Consider the following 14,334-nt stretch of genomic DNA (forward strand, 5'->3'; position numbering starts at 1 on the left):
TTGTGGTCAAGGAAAAACGGGACTTTAATTCTCATCTGTAGTCCTCATCTAAACCTGACCATTGGCACTTCCTTGGTGGTTCAGTGGTTCAGACTCTGCACTGCCAATGCAGGGGGCTGGGTTCAATCCCTGGTCTGAGAACTAAGATCCTGCATGCTGTGCAGCATGCCCCAAATAAAAAAAAAGCTGACTATTCATCTAAATGTCTTTCCAGGTGGTGCTGGGGTAAAGAAACTGCCTGCCAATGCAAGAAATGCAGGAGACACAGGTTCCATCCTTGGGTCGGGAAGATCCCCTGGAGAAGGAAATGGCAACCCATTCCAGTATTCTTGCTGGAAAATCCTATGGACAAAGGAGCCTGGCAGGCCACAGTCCATGGGGTTGCAAAGAGTTGGACACAACTGAGCACACACACATGTTAACCTAAATAAGGTCCACTCAAACCCCCAAGAAAGGCAGTGCCAAAGAATGCTCAAACTACCATACAATTGCACTCATCTCACATGCTAGCAAAGTGATGCTCAAAATTCTCCAAGCCAGGCTTCAACAGTACGTGAACTTCCACATGTTCAAGCTGGATTTAGAAAAGGCAGAGGATCCAGAGACCAAATTGCCAACATCCATTAGATCATAGAAAAAGCAAGAGAGTTCCAGAAAAACATTTACTTCTGCTTTATTGACTACGCCAAAGCCTTTGACTGTGTGGATCACAACAAACTGTGGAAAATTCTGAAAGAGATGGGGACACCAGACCACCTGACCTGCCTCCTGAGAAATCTGTATGCAGGTCAAGAGGCAACTTAGAACTGGACATGGAACAACAGACTGGTTCCAAATCAGGAAAGGAGTATGTCAACTCAAGGCTGTATCTTGTCACCCTGCTTATTTAACTTATATGCAGAGTTCATCATGAGAAATGCTGGACTGGATGAAGCACAAGCTGGAATCAAGATTGCTGGGAGAAATATCAATAACCTCAGATATTCAGATAACATCACCCTTATGGCAGAAGAACTAAAGAATCTCTTGATGAAACTGAAAGAGAAGAGTGAAAAAGTTGGCTTAAAACTCAACATTCAGAAAACTAAGATCATGGCATCTGGTCCCATCACTTCATGGCAAATAGATGGGAAACAGTGGCTGACTTTATTTTTTTGGGCTCCAAAATCACTGCAGATGGTGACTGCAGCCAGGAAATGAAAAGACACTTGCTCCTTAGAAGAAAAGCTATGACCAACCTAAACAGCATATTAAAAAGCAGAGATATTACTTTGCCAACAAAGGTCCATCTAGTCAAAGCTATAGTTTTTCCAGTAGTCATGTATGAATGTGAGAGTTGGACTATAAAGAAAGCTGAGTGCCGAAAATTTGATGCTTTTGAACTGATGTGTTGGACAAGACTCTTGAGAGTCCCTTGGACAGCAAGGAGATCCAACCAGTCTATCCTAAAGGAAATCAGTCCTAAATATTCATTGGAAGCACTGATGCTGAAGCTGAAATTCCAATACTTTGGCCACCTGATGCAAAGAACTGACTCATTGGAAAAGACCCTGATGCTGGCAAAGATTGAAAGTGAGAGAAGGGGATGACAGAGGATGAGATGGTTGGATGGCATCACCAACTCTATGGACATGAGTTTGAGTAAGCTCCAGGAATTGGTGATGGATAGGGAGGCCCGGAGTGCTGCTGTCCATGGGGTCACAAAGAGTCGGACACAACTGTGCGACTGAACTGAACTGAAACTCCCATGCCCTTAACAACATACAAGCAAAGGTAAGTCTTCTTTTGGAGAAGAAAATACATGCAAATGTGAACTATATAGAGATGCCAATTACACTTCAATTTAAAAAATGACAACAAAAAAATGAATGATTAAAGAGAAAAAAGTTTAAAAAAATGCACACACAAGTCCCCTGTTAGAGGCTGTAATAAGTGAAGGGCAAAAACATCCAACAATACAAAAGTCTGTCTAGCTTCCCGGGTGGCACAGTGGTAAAGAATCCGCCTGCCCGTGCTGGAGACACAAGAAATGTGGGTGGATTCAGTCCCTGGGTCCAGAAGAGCTCCTGGAGGAGGAAATGGCAAGGGAAACCCATGCCAGTCTTCCTGCCTGGGAAATCCCATGGACAGAGGAGCCTGGAGGGATACAGTCCATGGGGTTGCAAAGAGTCGGACCCAAGTGAGCACTCAGAAATACAATATAAGTAGGGGTCCCACAGAGGCCACCCTGGTTTTCCTTCCTGGTTCTCCCACTTACTAACAGCAAGTCACTTACTCTCTCTCTTTAATATCAACCTCATACAGCTCTGGGCAGGAAGGGATGTAAAGTCTTTAGAATACTGCCTGCACATAGTAAATGCTCACTAAAAGCTATCTGGCTTTACCCTTCTTTAAACTGGTAATACCCAGACTTGGGGATGCTGGCAGTAACCATTTTGGGAGCAAGAACAGGCAAGTGCACTGATGCAGGAGGGGATACATCACTTGCCTCCAAGAGGTGTCCCAAAACAGCAGCCGACTCCCACGGCACAGCCCACCGTCAGCATGTCAGTGTAATAGTATGGCTGCTACTAGGGGACAGACAGAGGGGGAGAGACAGACAGGGGGAGAGACAGACAGAGGGGGACAGGCAGACAGAGGGGGACAGGCAGACAGAGGGGGAGAGACAGACAGAGGGGGACAGGCAGACAGAGGGGGACAGGCAGACAGAGGGGGACAGGTAGACAGAGGGGGCAGGTAGACAGAGGGGGAAAGACAGACAGAGGGGGACAGGCAGACAGAGGGGGAGAGGCAGACAGAGGGGGACAGGCAGACAGAGGGGGAAAGACAGACAGAGGGGGACAGGCAGACAGAGGGGGAGAGGCAGACAGAGGGGGACAGGCAGACAGAGGGGGCAGGTAGACAGAGGGGGAGAGGCAGACAGAGGGGGACAGGCAGACAGAGGGGGCAGGTAGACAGAGGGGGAAAGACAGACAGAGGGGGACAGGCAGACAGAGGGGGAGAGGCAGACAGAGGGGGACAGGCAGACAGAGAGGGACAGGCAGACAGAGGGCGAGAGGCAGGGATGGGGAGAGACAGACAGAGGGGGAGAGACAGACAGAGGGAGAGACAGACAGAGGGTGAGAGGCAGAGGGTGAGAGGCAGGGAGGGGTAAGGCAGGCAGGAGAGGAAGGAGAACAGGCAAGGAGGGGGGACAGAGAAGGAGAGACTTGAGTCACACGGAATCCATCACAGGGGCCCCATCTCCCCAGTGCCATCCCAGGCCAAGAGAAACTGTTAGTTTGGCAAACAGGAATTGATCTCATAGCGCAAAGCCAGACATAGAAAATGAACCGGTTAGGTAAATTTACAGAAGGCAGGTAAGCCTAAATGGTCACCAGAGAAGGGGGCTGGGGACAATCGGGGCCAGAAGTATTAACAGGAAAGGGCTTTGGCAAACGGCAAGAAAGAGCCAGCAGCTTCTAAAAGAACACACAGCGCTCTGGTTTAAGAAAGTGAGTGATTCGGGATGTGATTCGGGGTCACTCCCTGAAAGGCCCACCCCCATCCCCCTTCCGCGAGCAGCCCCCCACCCCCACCCCACCCCAAAGCTTATGAGAGCACCCCCTCCACAACCCCTCAGGCCAACTGGGATAGGGAGGAAGTGAAACTTGCCTCCGACAGGGGCTGCGAAGCAGCAGCCCACGCCCACAGCGCAGGCCGACACCAGTAGGTCAAGCTGCCCAGGCACGGTCTGCAACAGAGGAGCGCGGGGACGAGGCGGTAGAGGGCTAGGGCGCGGCTGGAGCGCATGAGACGCGGGGTGGAGGACCAGGAACGACAAAGGGACGGGGCGGCCCCCGAGGGAATCGCGGAGGGTAACTGACACTGGGGCTGGCGGAGGAACGGACCATGTGCGACCTCCCCCAACCCCGAGGCAGGGCCCGGATCCGGGAGAGAGGGCGTCAAGGGATCAGCAAGGGCTTAAACAGCGGCATCGTCTGGCTCGAAGAGGCGGGCCAGGGGCACGTGGATGCAGGCTGCGGGAGCGGGGGTTAGCGCAGTGCCCGGCTCAGCATCGCGGCCAAGGCAGCCCAGCCCCACCTCCTTTGCCCTTCGGCAAGGCAGCCCAGCCCCACCTCCTTTGCCCTTCTCAGCCTTACCTCATACACCCCACAGAACACCGACATGAATTTGCTGAGGATGGCCGCGCAGATGCTGGCAATGTGAACAAAAGGGCCCTGGGAGAGAGGAGCGGGACGAGGGGTCAGGGGCAGGGGTTGGGTGGGGGGGCCTGGTGGCATTCTTGGACAGACATCGGTTGTTGTGGACACTGTACCAGGGGCTAGAAATATAGCTAAGATAGAAGTTATGCCTTCGCAGAGGTTCAACCCAGGGAGGAAGGGAGGTGATGCCTAGCACATTATCATTTCAGAAAATTCTAGAGGCTGTGAAGAAACTGACTAGTCAAAGCTGTGGTTTTTTCCAGCAGTTTTTTCCAGCAGTCATGTATGGATGCAACAGTTGGGCATAAAGAAGGCTGAGTGCTGAAGAACTGGTGCTGGAGAAGGCTCTTGAGAGCCCGCTGCACTGCAAGGAGATCCAACCAGTCCATCCTAAAGGAAATCAATCCTGAATATTCACTGGAAGGACTGAGGCTGAAGCTGAAGCTCCAATAGGTTGGCCACCTGATGTGAAGAACTGACTCATTGGAAAAGACCCTGATGCTGGGAAAGATTGAAGGCAGGAGGAGAAGGGGAAGACAGAGGATGAGATGGTTGGATAGCATCACCGACTCAATGGACATGAGTTTGAGCAAACTCTGGGAGATAGGGAAGGACAGGAAAGCCTGGCGTGCTGCAGTCCATGGGGTCGCAAAGAGTCAGACACCACTGAGTGGCTGAACACCAGAAGAGAGAGAGGAAACACAAGGGAGGGGTGGGGAAGGTCACAGCTGAGTAGGGCCTTGATGGACATGAAGGCAGAAGCCATGGGGTTCTCAGTAGAAGAATGTTTCAGGCTGAGGGCACAGCAAGTACAAGAACCTGGAGGGGGCAGGCTTGGTGGCTGAGCGGCAGAAACTGCCTTGTCATTCCAGCACCAGGAAGGAGGAGTAGCCTCGGAGGACAGAGAGGAGCCTAATCACCAAAGGCTCCAGGAAATAAGTTTGGACTTCATTTTGAAATGGAATAGAGGGACTTCTCAGGGTGGTCCAGTGGTTAAGACCCTGCACTTCCACCACAGGGGGTGTAGGATCAATCCCTGGGTGGGGAACTAAGATCCCATATGTTGAATGGCCAAAAGAAAAAAAAAAAAAAAGAAGTGAAAACTTCTTTGACGTTCCTAGCAGCAGCAACCAGAGGGCAGTTATTTCTGATATCATTTCTAAAAGATAAATCTGGTTGCAGCAAGGCAAGAAGTTACATGTAACTTCTTACAAGGTGACAAGTAACCTCGAAAAAAAGCACAGCCTGTTTTAGGTCTCAGTTTTCACAGGGTTTGTCTGGATTGTCTCTAAGGCAGTGGTTCTCAACTGGGAGACATTCTGCCCCCAGGGGACATCTGGCGATGTCTGGAGACTTTCGGATTGTCAAAATGCCGGGCTGCGGAGCTGCTGCTGGCTTGTAGGAGGGACGGGCTGGGGAGGTTGCTGATCCTACAAACGCACAGGACGGCCCCCTAGAACCAAGAATTACTCAGCCCCAGATGCCAGTAGTGATTGCCCCAAAGGTGACTCTGCTCTAAGCTACTCCCAGCTCTGATGTTTTTTGTCATTGTGTCCCAGGGTGAGGATCTTCCCTGTTACCCTAGGAATCGCGATGGTCCCAACCTCCCCACCCCCACCAGCTCCCGCTAGACTCTGTGGCGCCCTCTGCTGGAGGGCCTGCCCAGCTTACCCCGCAGAAACTGGTCTTACCTCTTTCCCTACAGGAATGCCACTGCCCAGCCCCGCGGTGAGGGCCACTACCTTGGCCACGAAGGCCTTGAGGGTGAGATACTCCTTCAGGACCACCCCGCGAAGAATTGTCTTCATTTCAGGAATTCCAGAGCCTGAAAGCGTGTTGTTGTTTTGAGCGATTACGTGCAAGTTTAAAGGAGGTTAAAGGTAGATGGACATCCAGAGAGTGGACACGGGACGGAGCGAGAGGTTTTGTGGTGGCGGGGCAGGGGCGGGGGTTGGTGAGCGGGGAGAGCGGGACAGTGGCAAAGCCGAGAACAGGCTTGGGAGCGAGGGGAGGAGATGCTGTGGGTTGTGGTGACAGCGTGACGCGGTGGGATCTGGGAAATTCTCACCGACAGCCTGGGGAGAGATGAGCTGGCAGAAGAGGGCGCTGAAGAGGATGAGGGTTAGGGGGAAGCCGACCCAGACCAGGAATTGCAGAGGCAGGCTGGGCTGCATCTGGTAGTAGGACCACTTGTAGGCTGCGGAGACAGGCGTCCCGGCTCAGTCTTACGAGGATGTCGGTGCCGCCCCGATGCCCGCAGCGAGGAGAGCCGTGCTAAGAGCATGCATGAGTGGCCACTGTCCCCGCTGGACCTCAGAAGTGGCTCTATTCTCATTTGACTCGTGGGGGGATCTGAGCCAGGGGAGGTGACATGACTCATTCGAGTTCCCACCACCTGTGGGAGGTCGAGTGGACGGCAGGGCAGTAAACCACAGTGAGGGCACCTCCTTAGAGGCCGTGGGCACCCAGCCACTTGTTACCCTGGCACGAGGGGCTCCTGGGACTCCACATGTTTCCAGTTGCCTGAACTGCAGAGCCCTCGGAAAAAGTAGCACAAGCTGGTCACCCTACAAGAGTGGCGCCCACAGCCTGGCTGATAAAAAGGGACAGGGAAAGTGGACCTGGGTCTGGTGTCCCTGGACTGGAGTCACACCTGTTCTTCTCTGAGCACCATCCCGAAGCTCCCCCAGCTTACCCTAGGTGGAAACTCTAGAACAACCACAGTGTGGGGAGGGCTAGGGGGGCAAAGGGCCATGTTACACCTACCCTGAAGTGTTTTGGCACTGACATAATCCATGCACCAGCTAACCAGAGCCATCAGGAGCCCCAGAAGCACCAGAAAGATCCAGTCTTCCCCTAACTTTCTTCTCACCACGAGTCCCAGGCGGTGCATACAATCTAGGGAAAGAAAGGACAGAGGAGCAGGTAACCAGTGGCTGCTCTGGGTGTGCGGCTTAGGGCTGGGAGCTGAGGGCCTCTCGGAGTCCGGTCTGTATGTCTCATTCCCTGAGTTCCTCCTCACCTCTCTGCCCTTCAGAAGGCACCAGAGTCCAATTCCCCTCTGGCTGCTTGATTCCCTTCTAAACTCTGCTTTCCTGGGGCTGTGTGGGAGGGATGGTGGGAAGGTAGTGTGAGTAGGACACGGGAGCCGTGTCTTTTCCTTGGAGGAGGGCTTTGGTGTGCAGATGGGGACCGTGAGTCAGAAATACGCAATGAGTCTTCAGAGTTACTACCCTAATCCCTGTACCTCTTTCCTCTCCAGACACCTCCATTCCCCCGTCCCCGTCACCTTGACATTTAGAATAGTGATCCTCGTCCTTGCTGTCCACGGAAGCGCTGGAGCCCATCGTCTTGGGCATCTCGTTGTCCTGCTCCTTGCCTGAGAACTGCCCTTTGTGGTGGCCATAAATCTGGATAGAGGGAGATGGGAAAGGTCTGTGTCGTTGAAGAGTCAAAAGAAATGGAAGGAAGTATATAGAAGGAAATGGCACCCCACTCCAGTACTCTTGCCTGGAAAATCCCATGGACGGAGGAGCCTGGTAGGCTACAGTCCATGGGGTCGCAAAGAGTTGGACATGACTGAGCGACTTCACTTCACTTCATATAGACCCACAGATATATTGAACAAACAGCTTTTTAAAATCCTGGGTGTTTGGTGCCCTGTGACAACCTAGAGGGGTGGGATAGGGTGGGAAGTGGAAGGGAGGTTCAAGACAGAGGGGACATATGTACACCTATGGCTGATTCATGCTGATGTACGGTAGAAGCTAGCACAACATTGCAAAGCAGTGGTCCTCCAATCAAAAATAAATAGATTTTTAAAAAATCCTGGGTGTTGACGGCCTCGTGCAGGGTCACTTGGGTTATCAATGCCCTCCACTCCCCACCATCCATCCACACAGTGCCCACTCCTCGCCCTTGTCCATCCATCCACACCCCTGCCCAGCTGTACTCATCTCTCTCAACAGCAGCCTTCAGCAAGGGAACCAGTTCCTGCTCTGAAGCAGGGGTACGAGAACTGTGCTAAGACTGGGCACCTGTGTCAATGACATGTTTTGTGTGTCACTGCTTCCTGCTTCTTGGTCCCTCTGTCGCTTCCCTGGACCCCCCTCATACTGATACGGACGGGGTGAGGACAGGCTAGCAGGTGACTCCTGGTGGCTCTTGGCCTTGGTGTGTCTAGCTTTAATGAGGCTCCTCGGACGCCCTGCCAGGCTTAGGGAAGACCCAGCCACATCCCCTCCCCGTGCTTGTAGGCACAAACTGGACACCGCCCCCAAAAGTAGAGTGTGTGTGTTTGGGGTGTTGTATGTGTGCAAGGTATACTAACTCCTTTTAGCCTGCCCCACCTCCACTACAGTAACTCTGTCCTCTGGGGCCAGGGTCAGACCAGGCCACGTTGCTGGTTCTCGGAGAGCCTGAGTGGAAGAGATCTGATTTCACAATACGAGCAGTCGAGTTTATGCCTGAATCCTGAGCAGGAGGCACTAATACCCTGCTCTGGGATGAGGTTAGTGACCGAAGGGAGCTGTGTTTTCCTCCATGCCCTCCCCAGACCTGAGAGAAGACACTTCCCATGAGGGCCAGCACGTGGAATACCTCAACTCACCTTAGATCCCAGGCTGGAGGAGATGAGAAGCGGGGGCTACATACCAAACCTGGGCTGGGAAACACTGAAAGAGTCCGATCTTGGGACTTCCCTGGTGGTCCAGTGGTGAAGAAGCCACCTTGCAATGCAGGGAACTTGGGTTCAACCCCTGGTCAGGGAACCAAGGTCCCACACTCTAAGCCACAACTACGGAGCCTGAAGGCACTCTGGAGCCCAAGCCACAACTAGAGACTCCACGTGCCACAACGAAAGATCCTGTGTGCCACAGCTATGACTGAACGAAGTCAAATAAATAAATACATTTATAAAATAAAAATAAAAGAGCCAAATCTGTGCTGGCTGGACTAGGACTCACCATCTGAGCAGAGCTGGGAGGTAAAGAGAGGTCAAGCCTGAAACAGTCGTATTGTCCCGATTCCTGAATGTAGGGCCGGGGATGGGAGGATGGATGCAAAGATGCTGACAATTGATAATCATTGGGCAAGGGGTACTTGGGGATTCAATACACCACTTTTTCTATTTTTGTATAAGTGTGAAATTTCCATAATAAGATTTAAGCAGAGAAAAACAAAGGTCCAAGCTCCCCTTCATTGCACCTGCCCAACCTGATTTCCCACATCCCTTTGGCTTCGCGCTAGTGTGCTCCTTGGCTCGCCGTCACTGGAAGGCGCTGCAGCTGCACCTTTACTAAGCTGACATCCCACTCAGACCGCGTACCTGGCGACAGAGAGCCCAGGACCACGAGTGGGGGGTCTTCCTGTCCAACCCTGCACTGTGTTCCAAGCTACCTTCTCCAGGAAGCCTGCTCTGACTCACCCCTGGAGCCTCCCCTGGCCTTTGTGCCCTTGCCCCCCAGCTGATTCTCCAGGAACTGCCCCCACCCACCATCCTTAGGATGGGTCAGGATTGAGACCTGGATTCTCTGGACCCCCAGCATGGAGATCCCCAGCCTAGCCCTCAGCTTCCCTGCCCTGCCTAGACCCCAAAGGAAACACAGTTCCACCCCCTCATCAGCTAAAACATTTTTAAATCCTGATTTCCTGGTCCCCTCCACCCCCGCCCCCGACAGGTTCCATCCTGTCCCTCTACAGGCACATTCACTTGCTGAACTTAACCTGGGCATTTATCTGCAACAAGCTCCCAAACATCCTTTGGGGATGCCCCCACCATCACTGCCCTTTCCTCAATGTCTGCACCTGAAGGATATTTACCCTGGACTCATTGGAAAAGACCCTGATCCTGGGAAAGACTGAAGGCAGCAGGAGAAGAGAGCAACAGAGGATGAGATGGTTGGATGGCATTATCGAATCAATGAACATGAGTCTGAGCAAACTCCAGGAGGCAGTGAAGGACCGGGAAGCCTGGCGTGCTGCCATCCATGGGGTCACACAGAGTCGGACATGACTGAGCGACTGAACAACAAACCCCTAGTTAGTTCACCAGCAACCCCCCCGCCCACCTCACTGAGATCAGAGCTCTGTATCTCTCCAGGTGCTACCACCACATGGGGCCTCACTTGATGAATCCTCCCACCTGCAAGTTTGATTACATTTCTTCTGCTCATTTGACACTGGTCTGTCTTGGATCACTGACCATGCTCTTCTGTCCATCTTCTCCCCTTATCCCCACCTCTCTGCCTTCTGCAGAAGTGTGGGTGTGTGTGTTCCGCTGAGGGTGGGAAGGGAGAATCTGGTGGTGCCTGCGTGCAGGGTGAGGGGCACACAGAGGTGTGGGCTCCTCTGCCAGTCCCCTAGTGTAGCTTATGTAAGCACAGGCTTGGCACCCATGTGTGGCTCTGCCTTCTCCCCCCGACATTTGGGGGATTCAGTTAGTAAACTTGTGTTCAGGTACACGTGTATCTCTATAGAAGGTGCCCACCGGGCTGAACCCAGACCTTTAAAGAATGTTCATATTTGGAACACACGACCATGTACTTTAAGTTAGAAAGACCACGCTGCCCCCTTTAGCCACCTGCCTCTCCATTTCCCCCGATTCGTGGCTCCTCTGGCTCCTGGACCCCACCGCCCCCTCCTCTGAGGACTTTACCTGTGTTGGGTGGGCGCTGGCATGGGGGCCTGCGTCCCTCCGGAGCCTGCGCTGCAGACCCCCGTCCTCGGAGGGCAGTCCGTAGCTGGTGCAGTGCTCAAAGGGCATGTACTGGTACTGGGGGGCGCTGCCCCACCAGCTGGGCTCGCCCCCGCGCGGCTGGGCCTCCGACGGCTCCATGCCCCTGCCCCCGGCCAGGCTTCGGCCTGCCGGCCCCCACCCTCCCCTGAGAACAGCTCCTTAAGCCTCTCCTCCTGCCTGTCCCCAAGGCGTCTGGGGCAGCATGCCCACCCCCGGCTATTTATAGCCATCTCTCCGTCACATGACCCCCCCCACTGCCACATCTGATCTGCTTGGGGTCGAAGCAGGTGTGAGAGCCGTGCGGGGGAGGGGTGGGGACAAGAACCTGGGGGGCAGCCCCACAGGGAATTCCCCCAGCAGGACAAGCACCGGCCCACTCCTGCGTCACGAAGAGGATTCCAGCTCCATGTCACTGGTCTGGCTATAAATACTGTGCAGATCATGGTGGAAGACTGCTTTGAGGCTTTTGGACCTGCGTGCTCCCCGAGTCTGCACACTCTAAGCAGCCCATCTCTTTTCTTCTGTCAGTCCATCCTTCCGTGGGGACGTAGCGGTTGGGAGCTGGGTGGAGTGATTCTAGGGTCCAGAAACACTGGGGAGTGGCTCACCTGGGCAAGTAAGCCGCGCCTCTCTGCCGTCTTCCCCTGTGGGCTCGTCTCCAGCTCTGGGTGCCCCCCAGGTTTAGCCCTCATCTGTCGGACCAGCTCTCCCAACCCAATCGATGTTCAGCTTTCTCCTCCAGCTCTGCCTTTTGTTGTCTGCCAGAGGCCACTAGCGATGCTTTGGAGTCATACCCTTGACCCCACCTTTACCACCACTGGGCGTGGGGCGCAGGGGCAATAGCCTTGGGTTCTGGCATTTCTCCTACTTCCCGGACTGATCCATGACAGCCACACAGCAGCCTGGATGTTCAGGGAGGGACTGAGCTTCCATTTAGAGCACAGAGCATCCCTGGGAGGGCTGTCAGGGCAGGTGAGATAACAGGGGGGGAAGCGGAAGTGGGGCGAGGGAACGAGGGAGCCCACGGAGAGACGGGAGTGGGCGTTTCTCACGATGAGCCCGACAGACATAAGAGATGACAGGGAAGTACCCTGCTATTCTTCCCTTTTCAGGTCAATAAATAATTTTTGGCCAAGGCCAAACTGCTCTATATGGCATTATGCTTTTTTTTAGACCAATTTTCCTAGTGCAGTCCTTCCCTTGTGAACTATTCACTGTTGAAGGAAAGCTATAAACATGAGCCAATGTGTGGTTTGGGATCCATCACCAAGCAAGGTCTGTCCCAGGGACTGCAGGGTAGGGACACTGAACGCCTGGTCTACAATTGAAATTTGTCCCAGGCTAAATGGGACTGTCCAAAGCAGGTGGAAAGATGAATACCATTAAGAGCACCTTTCCTAACATAAATCTGAAGACCTGTAATCTACCCACAAAGATGACAAACGTGTGATTTGAGGCCCTGGATGTTCTGTAACGTCTCCCTTCTCCCCAGGCAGAAAATAAGAGAGATCTAATGGGTTGGTGTGAGATGAAAGAAACACTGTAAGCTTTTTTTTTTTTTAAATATCTGTCTATTTATTTATTTGGCAGTGTCGAGTGTCGGTTGCAGCATGTGGGATCTTCATGGCGACACACAGGATCTTCTGTTGTGGCACACAGCTTCTCCAGCTGTGACACACATTCTCTAGTTGAGGCACACAGGCTCAGTTGTGATACACATTCTCTAGTTGTGGCCCACAGGCTCAGCTGTGGTGAATGGGCTCGACTGCCCTGTGGCATGTGGAATCTTAGTTCCCTGACCAGGGACCGAACCCACATCCCCAGCATTGCAAGGCGATTCTTAATCACTGGACCATTAGGACAGTCCCAAAAGAAAAACTTTAATAAGGAAAATAGACCTCTAAGAGGAAAGAAAATAGATTGCCAAAGCGAAATTATTTTCTTGTGGGGAGGGGGGCTTCAGAAACAGAAAAGATTTCCACCCCTTTGTGGAGGTGGCTCCCCTGAAAGTAGTCAGTTTTTGCAGGAACTTGATAATTCCAAGAAACAAGTATCTAACACAATTGTTTATTTCTCCAGCGTTCCTGAGAAAATCAGGTCCTGGTTGTGGATCCCAAAATCTGAAGGCAAGATCATGGGCATTAAGAAAACCCTCCCAATCCACCAAGCCACCTGGAAGCACCAGCTGCAATTCTAAAAACCAGACTCTGAACCAGGAGGGTCAAGGAGCTCTCCAGCTGCTAGCTCTGAAGGGTAAGCATTTGAGAGTAAGGATCTTGAGTCTTAGCTCAAAGATTAAAATCTCCTGGGTTATCATCCTGCAAGACAACAAGAAAATAAAATATAAACTGTGCCCATCCCACCCCCAACACCCCATGGGTTCAGCGATTTTATTCGGAAGGACAGTGATGGGTTTCTGGCGAGTCCTTTGAAAAGCTCCTAAATTTGGAAACAAATTCACAACCATGCATTTACCTATGATATGTATACTGAATAAGATATGTATTCTTTGGGGTTTTAATAGATTTTCTTGAGGTCCAAGCTTAAAACCTATAAACCTATAGGCTTATGGAATTGCTATTTGAAGGAAGGTTGCTGAAATGACTGTCCAGGACACAGGTGCGTGGGAGTGTGTTGGGGTATAGAAGGTTGTCAACGATCCAGCTCCTTGGGATCCCCGTATTAATTTAAGCAGGAACTTTCTCCCTGGGTGACACCCTTGTTTTCAGATTCCCACCTCTTGAAGTCTGGGCTTTCCAACTCTTGGACAATACACCATATTATTCTTAAGGGGCTTTAGTCATGACTTGTCTGTTCCACATCAAGCCTAGCATGAGACCCATGACCACCAACTTTCTGAAATTTCCCCCAGGCAACTGTAACTTCCTCTGAACACCCCTCTTCGTAGGCAGTCATTTCTCGCTGGTAGCCATTTCTCCTCTATGCTTACTGAACCTTGCCTCCCAGATCTTTCAAAAAGGCCTGGTCCCTTCCCTCCCCGGCATACAACGCCTTCCTAACAATGGACAGGGCTCTTTCTCCCTCTTCTGGATTTTTGAACACGGTACACTTTTCCCCCTGTTCTCTGCCCAACAAGGGCTAAGATGGAATAGTCTTTCTATTGGTTTCAGGCTCCTTCTCACAACTCAATGGGGAAAATCTATAGCCCCAAAAAGTAAGGAGGGAGGAAAAAAAAAACCTTTTGCTAGGAAAAAAAGTCACAGAAGCAAAATTGTTGAACTCAAGCTGACAGATTGTTACCCATTCTGGCCTCTGTTTCCTTAGAAAGGCAGTTAACTTGAGGGTTATGGAGAGAAAAGAATGGACGTAAAAGTCAGTGTTTGCCCCAAAGTGAGTGCTGAATGTTAACTTGTGTCATTAAACTGAAGTTCA

The 14,334-nt window shown here is 52.1% G+C and overlaps 1 protein-coding gene across 2 annotated transcripts in view; it reads right to left on the reverse strand.

Moving 5' to 3' along the window:
- Positions 1–11,118, reverse strand: part of CLCN1 (chloride voltage-gated channel 1) — a 36,933-nt gene extending 25,815 nt beyond the window's left edge. Inside the window, exons 1-7 of one of the 2 annotated variants that reach the window (XM_013963554.2) lie at positions 10,861–11,118; positions 7,495–7,615; positions 6,972–7,103; positions 6,274–6,402; positions 5,897–6,030; positions 4,143–4,220; positions 2,489–2,567 (exon numbers count right to left, since the gene is read on the reverse strand). In XM_013963554.2, coding sequence (XP_013819008.1) covers positions 2,489–2,567; positions 4,143–4,220; positions 5,897–6,030; positions 6,274–6,402; positions 6,972–7,103; positions 7,495–7,615; positions 10,861–11,040 — 853 coding nt within the window. In that variant the 5' untranslated portion in view covers positions 11,041–11,118. The remainder of the gene's footprint in view (positions 1–2,488; positions 2,568–4,142; positions 4,221–5,896; positions 6,031–6,273; positions 6,403–6,971; positions 7,104–7,494; positions 7,616–10,860) is intronic. The other variant, XM_018046843.1, reaches the window with a different exon arrangement.

Source organism: Capra hircus, chromosome 4, assembly GCF_001704415.2.
Source record: "Capra hircus breed San Clemente chromosome 4, ASM170441v1, whole genome shotgun sequence".
Lineage (NCBI taxonomy): Eukaryota > Metazoa > Chordata > Mammalia > Artiodactyla > Bovidae > Capra > Capra hircus.